Source organism: Metschnikowia bicuspidata (assembly GCF_001664035.1).
Source record: "Metschnikowia bicuspidata var. bicuspidata NRRL YB-4993 chromosome Unknown METBIscaffold_4, whole genome shotgun sequence".
NCBI lineage: Eukaryota > Fungi > Ascomycota > Pichiomycetes > Serinales > Metschnikowiaceae > Metschnikowia > Metschnikowia bicuspidata.
This window is the reverse complement of record NW_017387734.1, coordinates 449,869-475,607: the sequence shown is the minus strand read 5'-3', so window position 1 is coordinate 475,607 and position 25,739 is coordinate 449,869. Positions and strand designations below refer to the sequence as shown.

The following is a 25,739-nucleotide window of genomic DNA, read 5'->3' as shown; positions in this document are numbered from 1 at the left end:
CAAGACAGAGGTCTATCAATACAGAGGTACCCGATAAATCAACACAGAGGTCCACGATAGACTAATACAGAGGTCTAAATCAATACAGAGGTCCACGATAAATTAATACAGAGATCCAATGATAAACCAATAAGGAGGTCTAAATTAATACAGAGGTCCACGATAAACTAATACAGAGGTCCCCGATAAATCAATACAGAGATCCCCGATAAATCAATACAGAGGTCTAAATCAATACAGAGGTCCCCGATAAACTAATACAGAGGCCTACCTCATCACAGGCTTCAAAAGGCTTTTCTCATGGAATAAAGTCGTTGGTTTGGCTGTTGGGTATGTACCTTAGATGTGCCCGTGGTATGAGTGAGCATCCTGATAGTTCCCAGACTCATTTGGAGTCTTTCCATTGATGGACCTGCTATGGTGGTGTTTATTGTACAAGATTTGGTCAACCTGCTGGCCCAATTTTAATTATAGAGGACGACCTTGATGTTACTATTGGATATTGGAGATTCTGTAGACCCTAGGGGGAACCGCACGTCAATACTCAAACATCCAAACGTGAACGGTCATTGCAAACAAAATTCAATCATGAATGTAAACCCCTGAATCCTTCTCTCGTATTTTTTGATCTAATTTCACTTTCTCCGTGATGATAATTGTGACAGCTATATATAGATTACCGCTCTGTAGGGAAGAAGATTCCGGTCACCAGAACGGGCGAAAACTACTGACCGACAATTGACCTCAAAGGCGGCTTCAGCAAGAACTTTGTGAGACGACGGAAACAAAAGATACTCCTGAAGACTATTTCGTCCATGCGATGCTTGAGCACTATGCCCGTGAAGTGGACTAGAGAATCTCCGACAATATCAATCACTTATTTCGCCAGCTCTTTTTCAGCTGACTGTGCTAACGCACAAATGATAAAACGACAGCCTGCTCAACGTATCACCAGTGGCACTGCAATACTATCGCGCAGCTAAAACGGAAGCACCACTAGTTCCACTTGGCCATTCCTCTTGGTTATGCAGAATCGTTATAAACACAGCTCCTCGGTAAACCGAACCAACTCAAAGGCTCCAATCATCATGTACCATGTCCACGAATCTGCCATGGTATCCATCCGACCCAACGTATCCACAAGCATCCCAAAGCGCACCCTCAAGCAATACAGACTTTTATTTTGATGGATTCATCTGATTGAAAAATGTAAGGATTGATAGACACTTCATTTTCCAGACTGCTTTTCGCCAAGACGTCTGTTGGACACCCGCCTGCTATCATCTTGTGGACATTTGCAAACAGCCATAGCTCGCTTATTCTTGATGCAAAACGGGCATCGTGTTGTTTCTCAGATTCTGAATCTGGAATAAGTCAAGGGGCCTGAAACTTCGATGTGATCCATTCCATTAGCTCCACAAGGCCACGGCCGTCACGGCCCGACACGCATTTAACTGTGTACCTATCAGCCGGGATTTCGGCCAGCAACCTCAACGAAGCCTCAACAGAGTGGCGGACCAGAGCTAGCTGCAGGTCGGCCACCAAGTCTGTTTTGTTGATGGCAACACAGAAATACGTGCCTGCCAACTGCTCCTGTTGCACCACTTTACTTCGAAGCTCGTCGTACAGCTCGTGCAATCTCTCGACACTTGTGCCGTCCACGACCCACACCACGACGTCCACACTATCGAAATAATTGCCCCAGAAGCTGCGGAGCGTCAGCTGGCCGCCAATGTCCCAGGCGTTGATGTGGAAGTCCTGCCATGCAAACGTGTGGATCTGGAATCCCATGGTGGGCGCGACGCTTTGCGTGTCGCAGCCCATGAGTTTCCGAATAATGGTGGTTTTCCCCGAATTGTCTAGGCCGAGCACCAACACTCGGATTTCGCTGTCTTTCTCTTTTTGCTTGCGGATGATGCTTAGTAATCCCATGCTGCTCGTGTATGCTGGGTTGCGTAGTACTTGGATAGGGGTTATAGGGAGGGGGCAGTTTTAGTCTGTATGTTTTGTGGGATCGGCTTTCCGGATTCTAAAGAGTTCCAGGTTTTGAATACTATAGAGTTTCAGGAAAATCCAGTTACTTCAGAGTTAACTTCAGATACATGTGCTTGTGCTTCAGACTCTAGAGTTCCAGTACTTCAAATATAGACACTCGAGTCAACCCTTGATTTTCCAGAGGTCTTCCGGTAAATAAGTTGAGGTTTCCTGAAATAGTTGATGCCTGAGTCCAGATGTTCTAGTACATCGAGGCGAGAATTGGTAGTCCGGATGACGACGGCTCAGATAGTAGCGCAGGTTTCCAATAGTCCAGCAAATATGAATAGCCCAAGGGTTCACAACCACGTCTTTTTAAGCGCTCTGGCTTCTCAAAATTTCTAAAATCAGAGTGGGTTAGACGGAGTCACCATGAATGTAAGAAGCTACATACCGGTGCCAGCCCCAGCTTGACTATCCTGCCGGAGGCACGGGTGTGACCGCTCTCCGCAGTCCACCGCGACGGCGATGCGCCTGCATCATGGCGTCACCTCGCAATCTGGAAATTAACGGCAAATCAGTTCTCTCGTCTTCAGGACGACATGTCTCGCCCCAAAAAACAGGCAACGTTATTCGAGCTCGGGAAGCGACATGAAGTTATTCCAGAAAAACCTTCGCCTGTGTCAGCGGCAAGCTCAGAGCCCGTGGCGGCCTCAGTGCCTTGTCCACTATGCCAGACTGCCATGGACAATTTCACTATGGACAACCGGATCCGCCATGTGGAAGAATGTTTGTCCATTGCAGCGATCGGAAAAGACAGCCTACCGAAGCAAATGTTGCGATGTGCGGATCTTCCGGTTTCGAAGCCAGAGGCCCCAGTTCTGAGGGAACTGCATGCAATTAAACACGAGACTAACTTGGGCCTTGTGGATAGCACAGAACCGTCGTTTTCCGACGACAAGCAGCAGATTGTCATCAACCCGCGTATCAAGCGCAGGTCCAGCGGCAAAGTTCCGGAGCCAAAGCGGAAGCGGGACCTCGGCTTGCCACAAAAAGAGATGCTTCGGTATGTGAATTCGCAGCCAACTGTGAAAAGACAGAGGGACACGGCACCGAAACCCGAGGACGTGGGGGAAACGGAAGGCGTAGTGCCGATGGAGCTTCTCCAGTCTTCTCGCAAAACGGAGATCCCCGACTTGAAAACATTGAAATTCCCCATATCTCTGACCAGTGTCTACCGCCTATCAGTAGATGCTTTCTGCTACAAGCCCCATGAGACTATTCACCAGTATTTCCTCTCGCACTTTCACTCAGACCACTACGGCGGCATCACAAAGAAATGGTGTCGCGAGCGGACCATCGATTCGAAAATCATTTACTGCTCAGAAATCACCGCAAGGCTTCTCGGAATCCGATACAGCGTCGCCCCCTGCCACGTGTTTTCGATGGCCAACGACGTGCGCTACAAAATCCACTCATTCACCCACAGCATCGAAAATGGCGGTGAGACGTCGGACGAAAAAACCCCCGGTGTCTATGTCACATGCATTGATGCCAACCACTGTCCTGGGGCAGTGATTTTTCTATTTGAGGGCGTCTCCATAGATGGCAAGTCCACATTTAGTCTTCACTGCGGCGACTTCCGGGTAAACAGAAGCATAATGCTTCACCCCTTGCTCAGGGACTTTCTTGTTGGTGCTGGAAACCGGCTTGAAAATGTCTATCTCGATACCACGTACATGACCCCCAAATACAACTTTCCAAAACAGGAGCAGGTCTGTGGTGCTGTGGCAGATTTGATCCACGAGTTCTCAAACAACGACGGGCTCGTGAAGGAGGTCTTCGGCAATTCGTTACAGAGCCGTATCACGGATTTTCTTCTGTTGCGGACCAAGGCCAAACCCAAGAAGTACCTCATACTCGTAGGCACGTATCTCATTGGAAAAGAGAAGCTCGCGGTTGCGATCCTGAAACGGCTTGGAAACTCGCCCATATACGTGTCGAATGTGAACAGCCGCGGAGATAAGGAACACATTGTGCGGAGTTACCACGACGAGTACCTTGACTCTGTGCTCACATGTGACCCCGTGCCCACCTCCGAGCATGACGTGATGATCCACCTTGTGCCGATGAAAATTGCTGGCAATATCCTGGAGCTTCATAAGTATTTCAACCACAACGGATATCACAGCCATTTCGAAAGATGCATTGGTCTTCGGCCAACTGGGTGGTCTTTCAAAACACCAGAGAAAGGAGCAGCTAGTCTGGCCCAAACAGAACCACACGCCGAGGAGCCTGTCAATATAGACGATGCTGAAATGTCACTTCTGTCCACGGCACTACTTCTTCGAAAACAACCCGAGTACACTCATCTTGATGTGGTCAAGCAGAACCCGAACACGCGAGCTGGGAAGGTCGACAGTACGACATACCGGATATACTCCATTACGTACAGCGAACACCTGTCGTTCCGAGAACTCTCGTTTTTTGTGGTGTTTTTTAACATCCAACACGTGATTCCCACAGTTAACACGTCTAATCCATATAACGCTCAGGCAATGGCCGAAATCATTCGTCGTTGGGAGACAATCAGAAGCATTCTCATGGGTGGAAGCTCGGATTTGCCTTCCCGTATCCGAGAAGAGGTCAAAAGTGTTTCTTTAGCCGACTTCTAGATTTGCGTTTGCCATGAATTTTGATCTGAACCACATTTGCAAAAGTTTGATTATTCTTATAAATTTTTCTATACACACCTGATACGATTAGAATGCTTTTCAATCAAGATGATGGGCGCAGTGACTGAAGACTCTGTTAGAAGTATTCGTATTTTAACCATATTGTTACTTCCATCAAATATTCGAATTGTTGAATTCCTTTTAGAAGCTCTTTTATTATGGAGGTTACTGCTATTTTATATCTTCTAATATCCTTTATGGCTTCTGCTTAATAGAGAGTAAAGGTCTTTGATTTGAAAAAGAACCTTCAATACGTTTTGATGTTGTTTACATTAGACTTAATCATGTTTGTGTCTAAATCTCAAAATATTATTTGAAGTGTAATCTCTGCAGTTCATTTTTCACATAATATTGTTACAGACACAACTTATGTTACTAAAGAGTGGTTTCTAGCTGTGTATATGTGTGCTATTTGATAGCATGATCAATTTGCTTTTATGGCCTTCGTCCTTTTGAATCAAGAAGTTTCTGTTCTTAAAGTTCAATATTCCGCTGATATATAGAGTTTTAGAATATAGTGTCACTGTAACGTGTTGGATTAGATAGAATGAAGTTGAGCAAGTTATAAAGCCTTAAGCGTATATATAACATCAACATTACTCTATTATATCCCCTGTTAAGCCGGGATTGCTATCGTTATTGTGTTGTTGTCCTTTTAAAATGTAAGTAGGTATGGTATTGCTTTATTTTAAAACAAAATTGGCCAAAACTATAAAAATAAATAAATTTCAGCGTCCTTTGCCCATAGCATACGACACTGCTAAATGTGATTACGTGAAAAAGCTGGACTATAGAGACGATCAGAAAGCCTTCAATTCACTTCTTGCAATGCGTCTACCAAATGGCCACATGCCGTATTGCGAATACGAAGTGAAAATAGTCTTTCGTAGCAGTTAGTATAAATATGACCGAGAGTTCGGGGATTTGCGGCATTTTTTTTGGTATTTGAAGGGAACTCAAGGTGTTGGGAGGGAATACCGAGAGATATAGGCATTACGAGTGGTTCGAGTAGAACAAAGAATAGATCAACTTTGATAAATCTGCTGGGGGCTTGTATAGGGAACTATTCAAAAAAATTTGAACGGGTTCCTTGTTATATTATTCAAACATGAAATATGCAGCGGGTTCAGCCATTTATTACAACTTTGCCAACATTTCGCACCCAAAGCGTTACTTAATTAATTTGCAGAATTGTTTTTGTCTAATAAAATGGAGTCACAGATGAGCATGGTTACAAAAGCCCACATCACAGCATTCCCGATCCAAAGCTCATCCATTACAAGGAAGCCCTTTCAATAGACAATTCATGACTCAAGCACTTCTATAGGGCTTGCGCAAGGCTTTGTTGGGCCAGGCAACATCGCTATATGCACCACCCAAAGAATCTTCAGCTAAGGCAGAAGCGACAACACAGCAAACAAGTTCTAAAGCAAGCCATCACATTTGTGCGCAAAAACTCTTCTCCACCTTATTGCCGAAATGCGCTGAAATTGAGAGGTGTAGAAAATGCCAGTCTGCGGGCCATGAGTGGACTCGGACATTTTTCGCACCTGGCTAAAAAACATCCGGGACCAGAGCCACCTTCGACCAAACACGTGAGACATTGGTGCACTCATTTTGAGGACTCTGGAAACACGAATCCACACGGCAAAAACAGTCAATTTGCACCGAGCGCATCACAAAAACATTCTATTTTTTGCTCCGCCAAACCATACAATGACAGTGGCAATTCTGTGGCGCTCGACGCCCAAACTGACCCGGGCCGTGGCCTTGGCGCTTTTCTGGACCAGTGTCACCATTCTTATAGTGAAGGTCAAATACTTGCAAAATCCGGATGAGCAACGGGCGCTCCATGACATTGTCATACCTTATATCCAGCTCGTGCCGCGCTACGCAATTTTCTATCCGTGGGTGTTTGTCACGGCCATTTTCGCCGAGATCTCGGTGATTTCTTTTCTTTTGGCGTTTGGCGTTCTCTACGTGTCCACGGGATACGTGGAGAAGTTCTGGGGACACCGCGAGGTGCTCAAATTCATTGTCATTGTGGGCGCCATCACCAACTTGTCCACGGTGGTGATCACGATTGTGAGCAACATCTTCCGTGGCGACGTTTTGGGCATGGATAAGCCTTTGGGAGGCGGCGTCTCCTACTACTTTGGCTTTTTAGTGGTGTTCAAGCAGCTCATTCCGGAGCACAACGTGGTGTTGTTCCAGGGCCTTGTCAACTTCCGCGTCAAGCACTTGCCTTTCTTGCTGCTCATCATCGTGTCGGTGTGGTCGGCGGCCGCCCGCACCTTGTATCCTGTTCTTCCGTCGGTGCTTTCGTTTTTCGTGGCCTATAACTACTTGAGGTTCCACCAGTCGTTTTTTGCGGACCCGCTTCTCCCGATCACAAGCGCCAGCGGCGAAAGCAGCAGCACGTACTTTGTGAGCGGCGATGCTTCGGACGCGTTCCAGCTTGTCGAGTTCTTTCCCAGTGCGTGCAAGCCGTATTTGGGCCCAGTCATCAATAGCATATACGACGTGTGTGTGCTTTTGGGCATTGTCACGCCATTCAACGACGACGCGGTGGAACAGAGCAATATGAGGGTGCAGAAGCTATCTGAGCTGGTCAACCAGGCCAATAACCTGCTTGCCAATTCCGTGGCGGAGAGGAGAAGACAGGTGGCTTTGCAGGTGATCGAGGACCGCACCAGCCATGCATAGATTGGCGTGTGATGGTTTGGATCTTTGGACGCGGAGACGGAGCTTCCAGTGAAAATGTGGAGTCATGATGTGTGTGGAGCTTGGGCTCGGCTGCTTTAAGCGTTGTGTGTTGACAGTCCGGTGAGCAGGATCCTGCTTGCCCTGCTCATGGCGTTTGTTTTCCCACAATTCTTGTGATCAAGCGCCAAATGGAGGACCCGGGTGATCTCTTGGTTGAGAAGAATTGATCAGTGTAAGCCATGGTGCTGATGCTGTGACGGGGCGCCGACTAAGTTACGTGCTCTGATACATCGTATGTCTGATGAGGACTTTTCGGGTCTTGTTGTTGGACGTGTCGTTCGATGAGATTTCAGATCCGTCTGGACCACAATCTCCTCAGGCCTTCTGTTAGGAAAGCAACGTGCTTGGATTTGCGCAAGCTCCGTCTCCATATCTCAGGTGCGGGTGGCTGATCTGAAACACTTTTCAGCAATGTTTTCGGCTTGGCTCAAAGGGCGCTGGATAAGTATTCGGTGCAATTCGTTCTTGGCGGGTATCCCAGCCCCAGGAATGCTGCTATTCAAGCTCTGACCCGCCAGTTCTCAATATTTCGTCTTGTGCCGGTTTTGAAACGGTGGTTTGGACGAGGCCCGCTGCCCTAGAACATGCTCTCCAGTCTGCAAGCCAATTCAACATGGTGGTGTCTCACATATTATCTGATCCAGTCTTGCTTCCACTTTCACCATGTTGGAAGTTGCAAATTAAAATGAGTTGGAAGAAAGGGTGCTAGAATATGTTATGAAGACGTTGTACGGAACCGAGAGATTAGAAAGAGCGAGAATGGAAGGTGGAGAAACAAAAGCAGCGAAGGGAAGAAGGAGAATTGGTAGAAGGAGAAATGAAAGAAGGAGAAATGGAAGAAGAAGAAATGGACGAAGGAAAATCAGAAGAACGGTTCTACAAGAGTGAGAATTGCTAGAACAAGAATCCCAGAAAAGAGATTCGGAGGAAAGAGCAGACGGAGCAAGAGTACCAGAGTGCGGAATAAAAGGGATGTAGGCTTTGGGCCCGGCCCTAGAGCAGGTCCGCAGGGCCAGCGGGCGCTCCGTCCCAGCACGCGAAAATGAGCGAAGACCGATCAGCCAGCACCAGGAGAAAACACGGAAAACACCGAAGACAAACGAAAACAAAACAAAAGCAAAACAAAAACAAAAACAAAACAGAACCAAACCAGGCGCCAACCAGCGGCCTACTGCCAGATCCGCGCATATTCTCTTCCGCTCATCAACCGTGTGCTTCTTGTTCGGTGTGGCCCTGGTTCCTCTAGACGGCGCGGCTCCACACCCACTGGTGGCCCTGGCGCGGTCTGCACAGACCCTGCGGTGAGGCGCGAACAGACAACAAAAAAATTATAGCTCCAAACTCCTAATACTTCCATCGAGCGCCAGCCCCAGCAGACCTCCGTGAATTGCGCAGCACCCCTCCAGCTTCCCCTTCCATGTTGAATGGAATGAGATTTCGGCCCAAAAGCACGGGCGCCGCCCCCGCCGGCCACTTGCCCATGCCTGGCGGCTTCCACCGAATCAAAGCCGTGCGTGCCAACCGCCTTTGGCTCGTGGTGTTTGCACTTTTTTTCCTCTGGGTTTTCAGGCCGCTCCGCTGGATCCCCAGTTTTTCTCGCCATCACCCGGTATACCCGCCCGGCCTTCCGCCCGGGTGCAAACACACGGTTTCGTCCGCGTCGCCCTACATATACCCGCCGATCGAGGACGCGGATTTGTTGCGTCAGATTGGCGTCACCAACCTCATACACATCACCCCCGAGGATGCCGGCCGTCCGCTGCGCATGGAGTCGTTGAGCTCCCTCGACGACGCGGATCCGGTCAAGCAGAAAATCAAAGAGGACAACGAGAACGCGGCGTCCAACGAGGCGCGCGCCATCAATCACTTCAAGAACCAGGCCAAGGTGGTGTTCTCGCCCAAACTGGCCAAGAAGAGCCCGAAGATCGTCATTGTCACGGCGCTCGACTTCGACCGGTACCCAACAGCCTCGCTCGCCAAGCTCGTGCAGAACAGAGTCAACTATGCCCATGAGCACGGCTACGGGATCTACGTCCGGTGGGCCCAGGAATTTGTCCCCGAGCTAAACTCGATGGACTTTTTGGGCGATGTGGAGCGCTCGAAGTGGATCCGCCTTTTCTGCGTCCGTGCGGCCATGTTCGCGTTCCCCGACGCAGAGTGGTTCTGGTACTTTGACCAGGACGGGCTCGTCACCAACATGAAGGTGGACCTCTACTCGTACTTGTTGACGCCAGACGCGTGGCGAGGCGCCAACCTCAAGGAGCAGCCGGTGATTCCACCAAGAGGTCTCATCAAGACCTACAAGAACCTCCGGCCTGCGAACGTCGACTTGATTTTCACCCAGTCCGAGACCAAAATCGAGACCAACTCGTTCCTCGTGCGCAATTCCGAGATTGGCCGCGCCACCATCGAGACCTGGCGCGCCAGGCATTACTTGGAATACAACAACTTCCCCTACGGGCCTGACTCCGCCATCACGCACATCTTGCAGTGGCACCCGTTCGTGTTGAGCAAAACGTCTATTGTGTCTGCGCGCACCATCAACTCGTTCTTTGCTGAGACTGTCTCTCTGGAGGACAAGGCCACCGACCACATGCACTACTTTCCGGGGGATTTCGTCGTACAATGGGCGAGCTGCGGCACCAGCACCGAGTGCGACCTGATCTTGCAGAAGGTTGCTGGAGATGTGTAGTGCGGAGCATTAATCAAGAAGTGAGTTCTGTCAATGGAAGGGACGGGGACTGCAGACCCGGCGATATCGACAGCTGGCGCGAGCACAGGTAGATGCTCCAGTTCGTACGCATAATAAACGGTAGCAAAGTATAGTTATCCGGTTGCGAGAGTCTCCAAAAGCTCCAGCAATATGTGTTTTATTTCACTCAACGTAGATAAGTATGGTTGTATGATGTGACTGTATCGAATTCCTGGACAGCGCCCAGGGAACGTTCGTTGTTGGCCTCAGTCCTGAGAACCATGGACTAATTCCACCAGAGGATGAAGAAGTACCGTTGGCCTGATTCTCAGACGAGTGTACGACGTAGAGTATAAGATTAAATGATAAATTCTAAATAGCAGCTTAGAAAGCCTTAGTGGTGTAGGTCCAAGTGTTTGTTGGAGTGAAAGACCAGAAGGTGATCAGCACACCATCAGAGCTCCACCACGACGACACGGCACCGGTGTCATTGATATGGGTGCCTCTAGGCTGGAACACACCTTGGAAGGCACCGATCAACGAGGTTCCAAGATCAGATGGGACGTGACTGGAGGCGATGGCTGGGGCAGCAATGATGATGACAAAGAGGACCAACACCACAAAGTACAAAGTACAGTACTTTCTCACCATTCTCTTTCTCAACTTGGCTTGTTTCAAAGAAAAGATTGGAGGTCTGATAAGCCTGGAAGGCTTCAACCAGAACAACATGGTGGAGTGCCATCTGTCAATCAACGGAACGAACAAGACAGGCAACTGCACAAACAAGATCAAGTGAGCCAAGATAAAGTCACCTGCAAATTCAGACATCTCAATAGTCTTAGCACAGAATTCTCTGGCGGGCTGGGTGAAGGCCATGTAGCCCATACCACTTCCGTACCATTTTCCGGTCCAGAATGCAGTGTTCGACTTATCGTGCTTGAACTCTCTGGTCAAGAACAACAAGGTCATCAACTTGAACAAGGTTCTTTGGATGTAAATCATCGTGATAACGCCCAACAACACTCTCGCGAAGTTGAAACTCTCCAAGACCCAGATAACAATGAAGAAGACCAAGTGCACAATAACTGCAACACCATGTGCAACTCCAGCGATAACAGCACCAGTCTTCTTGCAGCACAAGCCCAACATTGGACCCGCACAACAAGCCAAACCGAGACACACAGCCAAGCAGCCCATGTCAATGAGAACAGGGGCCAAAGCGCAAATAATGATTCTGACAGTGGAATTGACCGTGATAGGATCAGTGGAGTCTCTTCCTGAGACTGACCACTCAGTGACACCAGTTTGGGCGTTGATGAAAGTGTAAGCGACAAACAAAGCAGCAGTGTAAAACACACAAGGAAGGAAGTCAGCAAATAAGATGTTGGCTCTGTGAGCTCTGGAAGCGTCACCTGCGCCCTTCTCCGAGATGTCACCGGTCAATTTTCTCTTGAAACCAGTGATTCTCGATCTGGAAAGCTTGACATACCCAATCCAAGAGTTTCTGTGCCACTTAGTGTTACCACGCGAGAGCCATCTGATAAAGTCACGGTAGTCAAGGAAGAAGTCTTCCCATGCGAACTGATGTGGGTTGAACACGAACGGGGAAAACATCAAAGCAGATAAAGACGCCCAGAACCACAACAAAGGAGCTTGCCAGTGTGCAACAGAACCAAACAAAATAATCAACATGGATCTAGCACCCATGTAAATTGAGGAGTCCGCAAATCTGGAAAACAAAATGGAGAATGGAATACGCGAAGTAGCAAAACCTCTTCCGGTAGAAATGTACCTGGCACCTCCAACAGTCAAATCAGTAATCAATGACGTGGAATAGATTTGAGCAACGAAAACTTCGAACAACGGAGACAACGAGACAAAATGTCTAGCAAATCTCTGAGTAGCCTTCCAAAGACCTCTTTCAATCAATTCTTGAACAGCCAAAGGAATGAACGAGATGAAGAAAACAATGAAAATAGACAATGTATAACGTCTGATCCAATCCACTGCAGGGTCCAAGTTGTAACAACCATAAGGTTCCAAAACATCGGTGACGGGAACGTTTTTGTCGTAATCACACAAGATCGATTCGTGTGCCAATGAGTTCAAGTTTGCCAAAACCAACATGAAAGTTTGCAAAGACAATTGAATGAACAAGTTGTTAATGTGGAAACCAGGGTGACCGTAGTAGAAGGACAAAAATCTGTCCAAAGGCAATTGGGTTGACAAGTAGTAGTATTCTCTTGACAACATTTGCTCACCCATACCAGCACCAATCTTTGTCGTAAAGTTACAAATGGAGCCGAACCCCATATCTCTACCCTTACCACATTGGTAGTACTCACAGTGCTTGATTCTTCCACCTCTCAACATTGCGTTCATACCAGCATAGATATCTTCGTTCAAGTGTAATCCCTTCTGGGCCTTAGAAACACCTCCTCTCGTTAACATGAATGTTGCGTTCAAGAAATCAGGGTGACCATAATGCAATTTGCCACCAACTTGCGCCAAAGTTCTAGCAAACAAAGTACCAAAAGTTTGTTCCTTACCAGCAGCAACATCACCCAAAACACCGGAGTTTTCAGAGAAAATGTACTCTCTCGCACCTAAGATGGCGACTGGAGCGGGTTGTTCTTCGTCATCTTTTCTCAAGTCCGGAGCGTAAGGGTTGACGTGTTCCACGTTCAATTCCTCAAACTCAGCCAAAACAGATCTGATTTTTAAACACTCCTCAAGATAGTTGTCTTGATTCGCATCAATCAACTGGATATATTCACCTCTGTGGAAAATGACAGAATGATTTTGGTTATCAGATTTACCATCACCCAAGATTGGATTACCAGACAATTGAACTCTAAACTTAGGGCGACGTGTACCATTTTCCAAAACTTCACAATGACCATCAATCAAAGCAGAGAAAACACGAGGCTCTTCATCTTCGTTCAAAGGTGGTTCTTCATCCAAGAAGGCAATTTGCAAATCAGGGTAGGCTCTCAACAAAAACTCAGCATTTTCCATCTCGTCCTCTTTAAACTTGGACAATCTCTGCATGGACACAATAAACTTGAATTTTCTTCTGGCCATTTTCTCCAAAGCCATCTCTAAACCTTCGGGATCACCACCAAAATATTGAACCAATTCGGGGTTTTCAACACGGTATAACAATTTGATTGCTCTTGCATAGTTCATGAAACCAGAAACAGTACGGTACAAAGTTTGAGATCTCAAGGATGCCCAAATTCTTGTTCTTAATGTGTACTCTGGTGCAGCAGACTTGAAACCAATACAGTAGAATGGCAAGTCGTTGATCTTAGACTTCAAACCATCTTCATTTTCTCTCTCTTCCTCTTCACCATTCTCAAACGCTGCAGTTTCCTCCGCCAAGATCTTGGTATCTTTGACAAAGCAATCCCACTCAACAGGGTGTAACTGTTTCAAGTATTCCAACAAAGTGACTCTGGAGAATTGATCATCTTCCCTGATAATTTCCTTCAAAGACAACAAAATCTTTTCGGCGTAGTGAGGAGTGAAAACAGTGAAAGTGGGCATGTTGTCAACGGGCAATGGTTCATAGATTGGCGTGGCCAAGGATTGAGCAAAGAAAGAGATACGTCTTTCAGCTTCAGAGTTTCTTGGGAAAAACTCCGTCTCAAAGTTGTTGTCATCTTGAGACACGAAGAAAGTTGGTGCTCTCAAAGTTCTCTTACCCTCAATCTCTGATGGAACTTGGTGGTACAACAACTTTTGAACGTGATCGATAGCCAACAAGTGTTCTCTGTACATAGAAATGACGATAGCGTTCCAGACTTGAGAAATCAAAACCTTAGGTTTGTATTTGATTTCCATCTCGGTTGTCGCCAAAATCTTAGAGTAAATTCTCTTGGGCAATCTCGTAAAAATGTTTCTCCATGGAGTCAAAATGGAAATGCCCAAGTAGAAAGAACGGCCAATAGAGAACACACAGTTGCACACAATGTACCACATGTATGTATCCAAGAAGAACAACAACATATCCACAAGGATCATCAACGCCAATACAATTTTTGCTTGTTGCTTGCACAACTTGTCACCAAACCAGTAGTCACCGTTACATCTCATAGTCATTGTCGATAAGTTTCTGATGGGATCTCTCAAGGACAATGTCAAGAAGAAATACGACTCAGTCAACTTTGCGGCAAAAATCGTACACCAAAGAAGATATGACATCCACATGTCCAAACCCTTCAACTTGTGGAAGTTTGCAGTGAAGAATTGTTGGGCAAGATATTTGCGCGAGCTCTTGTTGAGGTAGGGCGTAAACAAACCACCTAAAGGCATAACAGCGAAGAAAAGTAAAGTGGCGATGGCAACAAAGAATCCAACAATAGACAAAACTTGTGCTGTCTTGGAGATTGCACTCAAACCAGCCCAGTAGAACGTGAACACAATAGGAGCAAGGTTGACAAGGAAGATCAAAAGCAAGAACATCAAACGGCGTGTGAGTCTCTGGGCACCAGCCCACTCTCTTGGAACAAACATCCACTCGAAAAAGGTAGCAAATATTTGAATCACGCATGCAATGACACCACCAATCGCTGGAGCAGCCCATTGCGAAGATGCTGTTGGCTGATTGTTGAGGGTCTGGACGTAGTGTTGAGTATACAACGTTGGAGCGTTGTAAGCAGTGTACATCCAGTAGATACAAATGTGAATAACCCAAATTCTGTTGAAATTGGTGATGAAATGCAACCATGTTCTGATTTCCTTGTAGGTCTTGAAGAAGACATTTTGCCACTCGACTTCACCAAGTCTCTGAAATCTTTCTTCCTGAGGAAGATCAACCAACCTGGTTCCATCCGTGAAGATGATTCTCGAAATTCCCTCTGGGTACCAGAACAACTGATTGACATCGTCGTATCCAATGACGTTGTTGTGATCTTTCTCACGCTTGACAAATCTGCCTTCGTAGATCTCGTAGACTTGAGATCTCAAGAACCGGTAGATGGGGGTGATAACCCGATTCAAGTAGTCACCTTCGGGAACAGGCTCTTGTCTCTGCTGACATTGCGGAGACAACAAGTAGTCCATGGCCATTTTGTAAATGTAACAAAGACACTCAGAAGTGAAACGAACTTGATTTGCCTCACCCCACAACAATAAGTAAAGAGCAATGTCTCTTACTCTCTCCTCTGGAGTCAAAACGTTCATCTTCGCCTTCCACTTAATTTCAGCAGCGTCCAAAGAGTAGTCTCCTTCCAACTCAGAAGCCAAAGCATTCAAATCTTGGCCATGTTCTTCTGCGGCAGCTCTGGCTTTCTTGGATTTTTTGGAGGCCTTTCTAGCTTTTTTTCCAATTTTGCCCAAATCCATATTAGCAAAACCAATGGAGTCATCCAAATCTTGTTGGGACGCAAAGAACCACTTCTTGTAATTGGCGTTGTCACCGCCGATGTAGTCGGCGTGCAAGGACAACAAAGCTTGGGCCGGAGACATTCTCGAAGATCTGGAGTCCAACAAAGTCATGAAGTAGTCAAACATGTTTCTCATGGAGTCTCTTTGAAAACCAAACTTGTTCGTCAAGTCAATGAAGATATCTTCGATGTGCTCAATTTTGATAGGAGCTTGAGGATCAGCAGACCAAGCTGGGAAAGGCAAGTTTGAGGACAACTGGAACTGAGTCGGATCGTAGTTGGGATTCGCACCATAGATCGGCGTGGAAGCACCAGAGGATCTGGCACCACCGTAACTCATTTGCGAAGGTGTGTATTGAGTGCCATACGAGTCGTAGCCCGGCGTGCCAGGATTCTGGCCTCCGTAGCTGAAATCAGAAAACGCTTCAGGATCAGCCGAATATCCAGCATTAGCCTGCTCATAATTCTGGTAACCATCATCATACGGCTGCTGTTGATACTGTTGGCCCTGGTCGAAGTACTCGCCGCCTTCTTGGTACTGAACAGGCTGTCCCATTTCATCGTAGGGCCCCTGCTGGTAATAACCCTCCCCTTCAGCTGGCTGCTGTTGGTTCGGGTCATAATAATTGTTATTGTTATCGTAAGACATCTAGACAAACTAGTTAGTAATGATAAATTGCCGAGGCAACAAAATCAAGCTGAAGCTTCTTGGAGTTGGCGTGTTTGCGGAATGTGTGCAATGCGAAGACCGAAAAAATAAAGGCAGTGGCCCGGTGCGACAAGAAAGTTTTGGGAGGCAGAGCAAATGCGCTGGACTTCCGTTCTGAAGAGGCAAAATGTGGAAGATTGATACCGCGAGATCTGACAAGGATTCCTTATATAGAGTGGGGAAAGCTTGGATCCGCGTGTGTTACCTCACCCTTGATCTCCAGAAGTGTTTGGCACTGAAAAAATATCACCATAAATAGAATTCCTTGAGGGAGGGCCTCCGGAGCTTGGCATGGGAGTGGACATAGCACAGCCAGAGCCCATGTGCAGGCGGCAGCGATCAGCGGTGAGATCTTCGGAATGGTTGCCGGGTTCTGGACATCGCCCTGACCCGGCTATGCATCTCAGAACTTGAAGGCGGCAGCCTCCCGCAAAAGCTTCACGAACGAGGAGCCACCGCCGTCTGTAGGCATTACTTCTGAGCGCCGCTCGTTGCCGGGGGAGTCCAGTGCTGCGCCCGAGGTCCTGTACGGGGCGCGCTCAAACACACGCGCACGTAAAAAAGAAACACCCGCGTACACGTGACACGCCCTGGGCGGTATAGCAACCAAGAGGCGAGACCGCGGCGCGCGTCCGAAAGATGCCGTGCAGGGATCTGCCTGCCTGCGCATAGGAAATCAGAAGTGGCCGTTTTGGAAGCAGAGGCATACGGGAGTCGCGTCACGTGCAGAGGCGCAGAGAGGCGGCCGCGGTGAAGCGCTCCTAGCCCGGTCCAGTGATCGCGAGGCCGATCCGAGCGAAAAGACTGGTGGGGCCAAGATTCTTGGAGTGCCAAAAAAGTAGAAACAGGCTCCGCGGCTGGGGCCACAAACACAAAGCCAAGCGCACGACCAAATATCTGCTTTTCTGTGGGGCGCACGAAGGACCCAGCGATCTGAGTGAGAAATGTCTATTTTTGGACACAGGGCGGCAAGCACCGGTTCGGATCCTGGCGGAGTTTGTGGTTCTGCTTCGGCGATTCGTGGCAGGGCGGCCGGGGGAAGCTGGCTTGATTTCGACAAAAATATGGAGGTGTCCATTGGGTTTACGTACCTTTCGATAACTGACAGCGACGTAAGGAAGAAGAGGTGAAACCGGATTCACAGGGGTGCGCTCTTAACACTGGCATCGGATCGTTCGCGAGGCGCGCACGACCCCGATTTGAAGCACGCCCCTGGCCCAAAAAAAAAAAGAGCGGAACCAAGCCTTGCCTCGAAAATTCGCGGCATTGTTGCCAGGCCGAGAAATTGAGTTTGGTGTGGTCCGATAAGGTTTGATCTCTATAAATGAAGTATATATTGGCAGCACGCCATGGGGTGCCGAGGAGTTGGGCCGCGGGATGATTTTTACGCTTCGGATCGGCGGACGTTTTTTTTTGGAGCTGTAGTTTTAGACCGGTATTGCATACTCCGGTACCTTGCCACCATGTTCTGGTTTGGTATGGTCGAGCCCTGCATGTATGGGTCGCTGATCTGATATTCCAATCCTGCAACTGGACAAGCAGGTATCGCACACCCTAGTGATGCGACTGACGAAACAGGATAGCATGGAGCCTTGGGTTTGAGCCTCGGTTCGCGGGCTCTGGACACTTGTCTGCATTTGTCTGTATTTGTCTGTATTTGTCTGTATTTGTCTGTATTTATCTGTATTTGTCTGTTCTGCTGTACTTGTTATACTTGTTATATTTGTTGTACTTGGCTTATTCTGTACTTGTCTTTTTTTTTATTCGTCTTTACTTGTTGTTCTTGTCTATACTTGTATGTGCAGATGGTCAGGACTGGTCAAACCCCAAATACACAGGCCTATATTTCAAGCAGTACTCTCTCTCGACATCAAGCAAGACAGCGCTTTATAAGCTTATTTGGTGTATGATGTTTTGTTTCAAGTGTAGATATATTAATGTTTCGTAGAGAAACCCAGCGACAGGAAAAACGCCTCTTGAAACAAGGTAAAATTGACGACTATGTCATTGTAGAGACCCTGAGTCTCGCCGCCGATACTGGTGGCATGCCCAACCCCGTGGATTCTACACCCAATCGATGCGCCCAGAACGGAAAATGTATTTGGTGATATCTCTATTCAGACCAGCCCAAGAAGCCCAACTCCTGTCTGATTTCGTCCTCCTTGTTGATCTTGTTGATCTGTGTCTCCTCCAACTGTTCGCCGCCCGCCTGTCTCATTTTCAAGGCCTCGATAGCCCTGAGCTTTTTCAACAAGGCGCGGATCTTCTTCTCCTCCATCGAAACTACACCTCCAACGACCGAGCCTTGGTCTTGTGCCTGCGCCACCGCAGGCAGCTCGGGGGTAGGCGACGCCTCGTCGGCATTCTTGCCCTCTCTTTTCTTCTTGTTTTTGGCCGCGCTCTTGCTCTCTTTGGGTTCCACAGGCTGTGCGCCCGGCACGACTCTTCTTCCGGGCACGTAGGCGCCCGCAGGCTTGGGGCCCAAGTTGCTTTGCAACTCCTTCTGGTAGAGCGAGGTCAGAGCCGTGGACGCGCCGCTGTTCCTGGCGTGGGGCGGACGGTAGGCACCGACCTTCTTCACGGTGCTCGTGCCGCTCAGCGCCGCCTTTTTGGCAAGATACTCGGTGGCCGACTGGTGGGCCGGCGGGCAAGGCTCCAACAGTTTTAGCGCCGGGAACTTGCTGATAGGCTGTGGCTTCCAAGCGATGGAAAACAATTCCGGATACTCGCGGTAGTACAACAAGGTGCCGTCGGCGTACCACACCTTCAAGCCGTTGTCCACACGCAAGCGGGGCGACGTGGTGGCCGTCAAGATGTAGCGGCCGCAGGGCGACCACTCACACACGGAGGTGTTGGAGGCCTCGAAGGTGCACACCTTGGCAAACTTGTTCTGGCGGTCGTAGACATCGACGGTGCCCTGCAAGTTGCCGAAGCCCGCCACCAACACGTAGCGGCCGTGCGGCGAGTAGAGGATGGTGTTGCGGGGCGAGGTGGGCAAGGAGAAGATCAGGTTGCCGCGGGCGTCGAAGAAGGTGGTTTCCGAGGGCATGTAGCCGTAGGACACGGCAAACTCACGGGCGGACGGCGACCACGTGATGTCGTGGATGGGGCCCTCGCGCTTCAAGTCGATGCGCTCGTAGGAGCCGGCAATGCCCAACAAGTACAAGTTGGTCTCGCCGTAGTAGGACTTGTTGCTGGAGTCGTGGTCCGTGGACGCCAACGCGAGCAACGCGGTGCCCAAGGCGTTCCACTGCAACTGGCACTTCTCGGCCTTGAAGAACAGCTTGGAGCAGACGGGCTGGTTGAAGTTGGGGATGTTGTAGATGAGCACCTCCGCGGGCTTGCCGCCCTTCTCCGGGATGAACACCGCCACGGAGGGGTTCAAGCCGGGGCTCAAGCGGAAGTTCTGGAACGTGGCGCCGGAGTCCTGCAAGCGAAACTTGTACGAGGGCTTGCGGATGTCCAAGGCCGCGGACAACTCGTAGAAGTGGATCTCGCGGTTGTTGAAGTTCTTGGCCATCACGCTGCCGTCCTGCGTGAACTGCGGCTGCCACCCTCCTTGCTGTTTGTTGGACCATTTCGTGAGCACGGCCTGCGACTCCACGTCGTACACGAGCACGTTTTCCAGCCACACGCCGCTCTCGCGGTCGAGCAAGAGCGGGCGGGTCCAGAGCGTGAGGTAGCGCCCGTCGGGCGAGAAGCACATGTCAAACGTCTCCTTGACGTCGATCTGCGCAACCACCTGGTCGTTGCTGGCGCCGTCTAGCGTCGAAACCACGGTCACGTGCGTCGGCTGCGTGTAGGCAAAGTACTGGCCGTTGGCGCTGTACTGGGCGCAGCGCACCTCAAGCTGTGGCTTGGGGAACGAGGTGATTTCCTCGAAATCCTGGAGCAAGTCTATCGACTTGGGCTGGCGACCTGCGTGTTAGTAGGGGTGGGCTATGTGGCGGGCGTTGGCGGGGGCAGTCTGCTGGCTGTTTCAATCTGGCCATTCGGGTCGTTCTGGTCATTCAGGTGATTTTGGTTCTGGCAGCTCTGGTAGTTTTTATTCTGGTCACTCTGGAAGTTTTGGTTCTGATCACTCTGGTAGGTTTGGTTCTGATCACTCTGGTAGGTTTGGTTCTGATCACTCTGGTAGGTTTGGTTCTGATCACTCTGGCAGGTTTGGTTCTGATCACTCTGGTAGTTTTGGTTCATTCAGATCGTTTTAGGTCTGGCCATCCGACTGTTCGGGCCATCCAGCATAGTGTCTCTATCCCGCTCTTTCTTCTCTATCATTTTCTCTTTTAGTTCTGAGTTTATATTAGATAGACACGGGGCTGGCGGCCCCTGGCTGACTGTAGTTTGCCGTCCTGGAACAAAGCACAAAGATCGCCCAAACCCAGAGAAAACAGGCATGTTTTGTTTTTCTTTTTTTTCTGCTCCTCTGCCGCCGGCCACAGCGGGCACGACTAACCCGTCTTTTGACAGCACCGAGCAGGGCTGGATCCTACAAAAAGAAGCTGCCAAACGGACCGGCGTAGTTATCGGCACGCCGGCGGCTAAACGCGTGGGTTCCCGCCAAACACGGGAAAAAAGAAATGGACCGGGCCCTGCTCCGGCTGGAACAGCTGCCACGGCCGCCCGTGGGCAAGTACGTACAAAAAAATTGCGTGTTTTTCGACATTTCGATGTGAGTTAGGCGCTGGTACAAGAGACTGGACAAGCCTGGCTCTATCGCGTTGAAAATTTTTGGTGCGCAGGCCTCATCAATTTTCGCCGCGGCAAGTGCTGGGTCCTAGGGCCGATATTGCTGCGTGCTATTTCGCAGCCGTGCGAGTTATTAGGGCCAGATATCTGGGCGAGCTGGGCGAGGGATGGGAGGTGTGGGCTGGAGTTTTGTGCAATGGGCCGTGGAATTGTAGATTTCAGGAAATTGTGTATGACCGTGGAATTGTGTATTTCCATATAGTTGTATGTGGCTTATAGTTGTATGTGACATATAGTTGTATGTCACTTATAATTGTATGTGACATATAGTTGTATATGACTATATAATTGTATGTTACTAGATAATTGTATGTGGCTTATAGTTGTATGTGACTTATAGTTGAATGGGACTTATAGTTGAATGGGACTTATAGTTGAATGGGACTTATAGTTGTATGTGACTATATAATTGTTTCTGACTATATGATTGTATCTGACTATATGATTGTATATGACTACATGATTGTATCTGACTATATAATTGTATCTGACTATATGATTGTATGTGACTTATAGTTGTATATGACTATATGATTGTATCTGACCATATAATTGTATGTGACCTTGGACTTGTATATTCTCATATAGTTGTACGTGACTATATTTGAACATGACCGTGGAGTTGATGACCGTGTATTTGTGCATTGTCACATATTTGAATTTGATCACGACATTGTGTATGATCGTGGAATTGCACACGTCCGTAAATTTGTGAATGACTTTATAATTGTGTATGACTGTGGAATTGTAAAATCCATGAATTTGCATATGACCCTGTATGTGCTTATTCTCGTTAGAGCATTTTATGGCCATGGATTCATATATCTCCCTAAAATTCATAAGTCCATCGAATCGTAATGATCATGAAATTCCATAAGTCCGTTGTATACTTCCAAATTATTGTGTGTGACCTAATTGTACTACGTAATTGCAAAACGCAGTTTTGTTCTTCAGGTTAGGCCTAGTAGAGGTGTGTGCACATATTGAATATTGGAATGATGAGAGTAAAGTCGGGCTTGTATTATGATGTGAGCTATCATAATAACCCGTCAAAACAGTGGAGCAAATATCATTCTATCTCGAACGGGTAGATTTATCTCGGCTGTAATCCAAACCATGGACCGCTCTCAAACGACTCTCGGGGTATAGAGATTCAACAAAAGGAATCATTTCTGTATATTTTGCTGTCACTTACAAGTGCTAATACATCTGGCCATCTCTTAGAATATCAATTTACATCATAAATGATATAGTCATGTGTTTATCATAAATACACATGTGTTTTATCATCTAGTAGTCAGAGTAGTCGCCTGCAGCAAATCACGTGAAGGTGAAGGTTCAGCTATATATCATATGTGTTCTTGGTAGTTTAGAAAATATCCAAGCTCACTCATCTCATTGTTTTACCAAAACACTTACTGCTGATATCTCAAAATCTATCAAAGGAGATAAGTCAGGAATTCAGATAAAATTAACTGCTGGTCCTGCAAAGTATCACACATCTAGTGGATTACATGTATTACTTACTCTGGGCGGGGCTTTCATGATTTCCTCCATAATATATCAGAGATGGTTTCAAGTTGACTTCGACCTGTCGTCCGATGAACGATTTGGTCTATGTCTTAGTAATATGACTTGGTTTCATGTGGTGAGCCATAGAGACGCTACTGGATAGGTTCCCAGATCACCCATCCCAGGCAAAGAGCCCGCTAGATCAAAGAGCTCTTTTGAAGTTTGCCAGATCTAAAACATCATCAACTGGGTTCCAATTCCAGGAGTGTCTTGTACATTAGGCGATAGTCGAGACAAAGACAAGGTCCAAAAGAGAAGTAAATCACACCGTCTTGGGTATCCGGGGCAGCAAGAAGAGCGAGACGTGAAGACGTTTCAGCCAGTTCATCGACAGTGGCATCCAGTATGGCCATGTGCAAACCAGAGGAGTCAACGCGACATCAATTCAGGCCGAATCTTGCCCTTTCTTGAGAAAGCAGGCGTAAGGGAGTACGCAGACAAAGGCTGAGGCGGCAGTGATAATTCGGACAATGAGTGTCTTTTGGGCTCGGCCATTCACGTCTCTCTGAGGATTCAGCCTCCAGTCATAGTCTTGATCAAAATCCGTCGTTTGATGAAACTGTGAGCTCAAGCCAAACGCTCGCTGGCCGCAGCGTGGCCCGCAGCCTCGGCCTGCTCGAACCATGTCCTGGGGTCCCCGGCCGCATACCCCTGCTCCACCAACAAGCCCATCTGGAAGAAGGCCTCCGGGTACGCGAATTCCTTGCACGCCCTCTGGCACCATTGCACGGCCCGCTCCGGGTCCGGATACGGGATGTGCTTGCTGGCGCCCGCCGAGCCCTTCATCAACCAGCGACTCAAGCCAAGCATGGCCTCGGGGTGGCGCCGGAACTTCAACGGCGACGACGACGCCCGCATGTACCACTGGATGGACTTCTTCGGGTTGTACTCGCGGTCCAACTCCGCGTCCTCGTACACCTTGGCTAGCCGCACCTGGGCTTGCACGCACGAAAGCTTGGCGGCCCGGTTGTAGTACGCGAGACTGCGGGAGTAGGTCACGGGCGCCGATTCCAAGCATGCTTGCACGAACGCATCGTCCGCCTGCAAGTCGCCCGGGTAGATGCCCTCGTAGATCTTGGCGAGCTGGAACAGCGCCAAGCCCACGATCTCCTCGAGCTCGTCGCGGTCTGCGCCGCTGAGCTGGACGTCGCTGGAGTCCATGTCGATTTCCGCCAACTTCTTGAAGTAGTGGAGGAAGCGCGGCAGGCGCTTGTGCGGCACGAGCAACTGCACCAAGGCCACCTTGTAGATGGCGCGGTTGTAGCCCATCTTGGCGGACTCGGTGTAGTGCTGCATGGCCTGGTCGAACTGGGCATCTTCCTGCAGCAGCTCGCAGAGCTCGCCCATCTCGTAGTAGGCGCGGAAGTACGCCGGGTTGGAGTCCAAGCACGCGGCGAAGAAAAACTCGGCCTCAGGCGCGTCGAAGTCGTGGCCAAAGTCCTGGCCGTAGCGGTCCATGTAGGCGTGCAGGTGGAAGCAGCCCTGGATGTAGCAGGCCTCGGCGTAGAGCCTCTTGGCGCCGTGGCGCTCGCTGCGGGCCAATTCCTTGAGGAGCTTGTGGAGGTGGCTGACGCAGGTGCGGATGAAGTGCAGCTTGTTTTCCAGCACGCGGTCGGGCGGCACGGCCTCGCCCTTGATGTTGACGTAGGCAAAGAGCCGGTTGTTGGTGGCGGCCACCAACATGTGCACCCACTTGAGGCGGTACTCGAAGGACTTGTTGCCTGCGGCGATGAGCGCACGCAACTGGACGAACTCGTCGATTTTTCTGGAGATGAACGCGTCGGACGACCGCGGCGCTGGTTTGGGCGTGCTGCCGTACGCGGCGAAGCTGGTGGCGGGCGGCCTGTTTGGGGTGTTCTGGAAGCCCTGCAGGTATAGCTGCTGTGGGGCTTGGAACTCCTGGGGAAACTGCTGCTGAGGGGCTTGGAACTCCTGGGGGAACTGCTGTTGTGAGTGTTGGAGCTGCTGGAGTTGCTGGAGCTGCTGGAGTTGCTGGAGCTGCTGGAGCTGCTGCTGGATCTGTTGCATATACATGTCGCTCATGGGAAGACTGCCCGTGCTCTGGCGCTTGAAGTTGGACAAATGTTGCTGCGCCTGGAAATCAGCCTTGGTGGCGGCAGGCGGCGTGGGAACAAGTGGCGGCGGCGGGCCGGCCATGGGCGGGGCGAATCGTTTCACCAGCAGCGAGCGGCGGTGTTCTGCGGGCCCTGTCCGGCGCACCGGCGTGGCCACGCGCCGCAAACTGGGGCCCACGTTGAAGTGCTTTTCGCTCTGGAGCAGGCCGAAGGACGACGCCGAGGCCGACGACTTGTTCCTGTGCACGTCTGCAGGCCCGGCAGCAGCATCGGGGTCCGGCGTCCCGGGGTTCTGGTACAAGTCGAGCACACTGTGGAAATCCGACGATCCGCTGGGCTCGCGGGCGGAGCTCTGTGGTGCCTGGGGACCAAATAGGGTCTTGGCATGGGCGGGGGTGTGGGCGTTGTCTGTGGTTTGAACATTATCAGAGTGTTGGACGTTGTCTGTGGTCTGGACATTGTCAGAGTTTTGGCCGTTGTCTGTGGTTTGGACATTGTAAGAGTTTTGGCCGTTGTCTGTGGTCTGGACATTGTCAGAGTTTTGGACATGGTCTGGGGTCTGGAAATCGTCAGAATTTTGGACATCCCCCGGACCACGGCCAGCCAGCACGCTGGCCTCCATCGTGACGTCCGCGTCACTCTCGTCGCTCAACACAAACGCGCCGTAGTCGGAGATCTGGTCGCTGCCGTCGTTGGCCATCGAAAGCTGCCGCAACCGCGAAACCACCAGCGCCGTGGAGATCTGCCGCGGCCGTGGCGGGTCCTGGCAGAGCCGCACGTCGGCGTCCTCGAAGCTCAGGTCCGGGCTCAGGCCCGAAACGGCGCCGTCCAATGACACCGGCCCGGACTGCGTGCCGCTCTGAGAGATGGCCCGCGCCCGGGCCTCGGGCCTGCCGAGCTCCTCCAGTGGCACGGACGCCGAGCGGCTGGATTTGAGCGTGGACCGCCGGGAATTGGCCACGAGCCCGTTCCGGGGCACGGCCAGATGCACGCTGCTGTAGAAGCGCTCGCTGGGGGCGGGCCGGGGCCCCGGGGCGGCCGGAGGCGGCCGGGACTGCTGCCGTTTTTGGAGCTCGA

The 25,739-nt window shown here is 49.7% G+C and overlaps 8 protein-coding genes across 8 annotated transcripts; 4 read left to right on the top strand and 4 right to left on the bottom strand.

Moving 5' to 3' along the window:
* Nucleotides 1-1,374: 1,374 nt before the first annotated feature.
* Nucleotides 1,375-1,932, bottom strand: METBIDRAFT_12367 (Arf family GTPase; the record flags this gene model as incomplete). Its single annotated transcript, XM_018854219.1, has 1 exon — nt 1,375-1,932. One exon carries the CDS (start codon nt 1,930-1,932, stop codon nt 1,375-1,377), a length of 558 nt encoding a protein of 185 aa, XP_018710865.1.
* Nucleotides 1,933-2,562: 630 nt separating this feature from the next.
* METBIDRAFT_32351 (DNA cross-link repair protein PSO2) lies at nt 2,563-4,919 on the top strand. The gene has a single exon (XM_018856035.1). The coding sequence runs from the start codon at nt 2,577-2,579 to the stop codon at nt 4,647-4,649; it is 2,073 nt and encodes a 690-aa protein (XP_018710864.1). The 5' UTR covers nt 2,563-2,576; the 3' UTR covers nt 4,650-4,919.
* A 1,506-nt stretch (nt 4,920-6,425) lies between these two features.
* On the top strand, nt 6,426-7,415 carry METBIDRAFT_12365 (uncharacterized protein; the record flags this gene model as incomplete). The annotated part of the gene is made up of 1 exon (XM_018854218.1): nt 6,426-7,415. The coding sequence occupies one exon, from the start codon at nt 6,426-6,428 to the stop codon at nt 7,413-7,415; it is 990 nt and encodes a 329-aa protein (XP_018710863.1).
* A 1,489-nt stretch (nt 7,416-8,904) lies between these two features.
* On the top strand, nt 8,905-10,167 carry MNN11 (alpha-1,6-mannosyltransferase; the record flags this gene model as incomplete). Its single annotated transcript, XM_018857776.1, has 1 exon — nt 8,905-10,167. One exon carries the CDS (start codon nt 8,905-8,907, stop codon nt 10,165-10,167), a length of 1,263 nt encoding a protein of 420 aa, XP_018710862.1.
* Nucleotides 10,168-10,551: 384 nt separating this feature from the next.
* On the bottom strand, nt 10,552-16,206 carry GSC1 (1,3-beta-glucan synthase; the record flags this gene model as incomplete). Its single annotated transcript, XM_018858394.1, has 1 exon — nt 10,552-16,206. One exon carries the CDS (start codon nt 16,204-16,206, stop codon nt 10,552-10,554), a length of 5,655 nt encoding a protein of 1,884 aa, XP_018710861.1.
* A 2,173-nt stretch (nt 16,207-18,379) lies between these two features.
* On the bottom strand, nt 18,380-19,972 carry METBIDRAFT_43884 (uncharacterized protein; the record flags this gene model as incomplete). Its single annotated transcript, XM_018857711.1, has 1 exon — nt 18,380-19,972. The coding sequence occupies one exon, from the start codon at nt 19,970-19,972 to the stop codon at nt 18,380-18,382; it is 1,593 nt and encodes a 530-aa protein (XP_018710860.1).
* Nucleotides 19,973-20,846: 874 nt separating this feature from the next.
* METBIDRAFT_12361 (uncharacterized protein) lies at nt 20,847-22,123 on the top strand (the record flags this gene model as incomplete). Its single annotated transcript, XM_018854217.1, has 8 exons — nt 20,847-20,899; nt 21,009-21,219; nt 21,252-21,270; nt 21,318-21,323; nt 21,407-21,516; nt 21,604-21,791; nt 21,957-21,985; nt 22,074-22,123. The coding sequence occupies 8 exons, from the start codon at nt 20,847-20,849 to the stop codon at nt 22,121-22,123; spliced, it is 666 nt and encodes a 221-aa protein (XP_018710859.1).
* A 1,067-nt stretch (nt 22,124-23,190) lies between these two features.
* Nucleotides 23,191-24,372, bottom strand: METBIDRAFT_19995 (uncharacterized protein; the record flags this gene model as incomplete). Its single annotated transcript, XM_018854921.1, has 1 exon — nt 23,191-24,372. A coding segment is annotated over one exon (1,182 nt), but the record flags the coding sequence as incomplete, so codon positions are not given.
* Between the last annotated feature and the right edge of the window lie 1,367 nt (nt 24,373-25,739).

Coding starts and splice junctions, on each gene's coding strand:
- METBIDRAFT_32351 (XM_018856035.1), top strand. CDS start 2,577: ATGTCTCGCCCCAAAAAACAGGCAACGTTATTCGAGCTCGGGAAGCGA.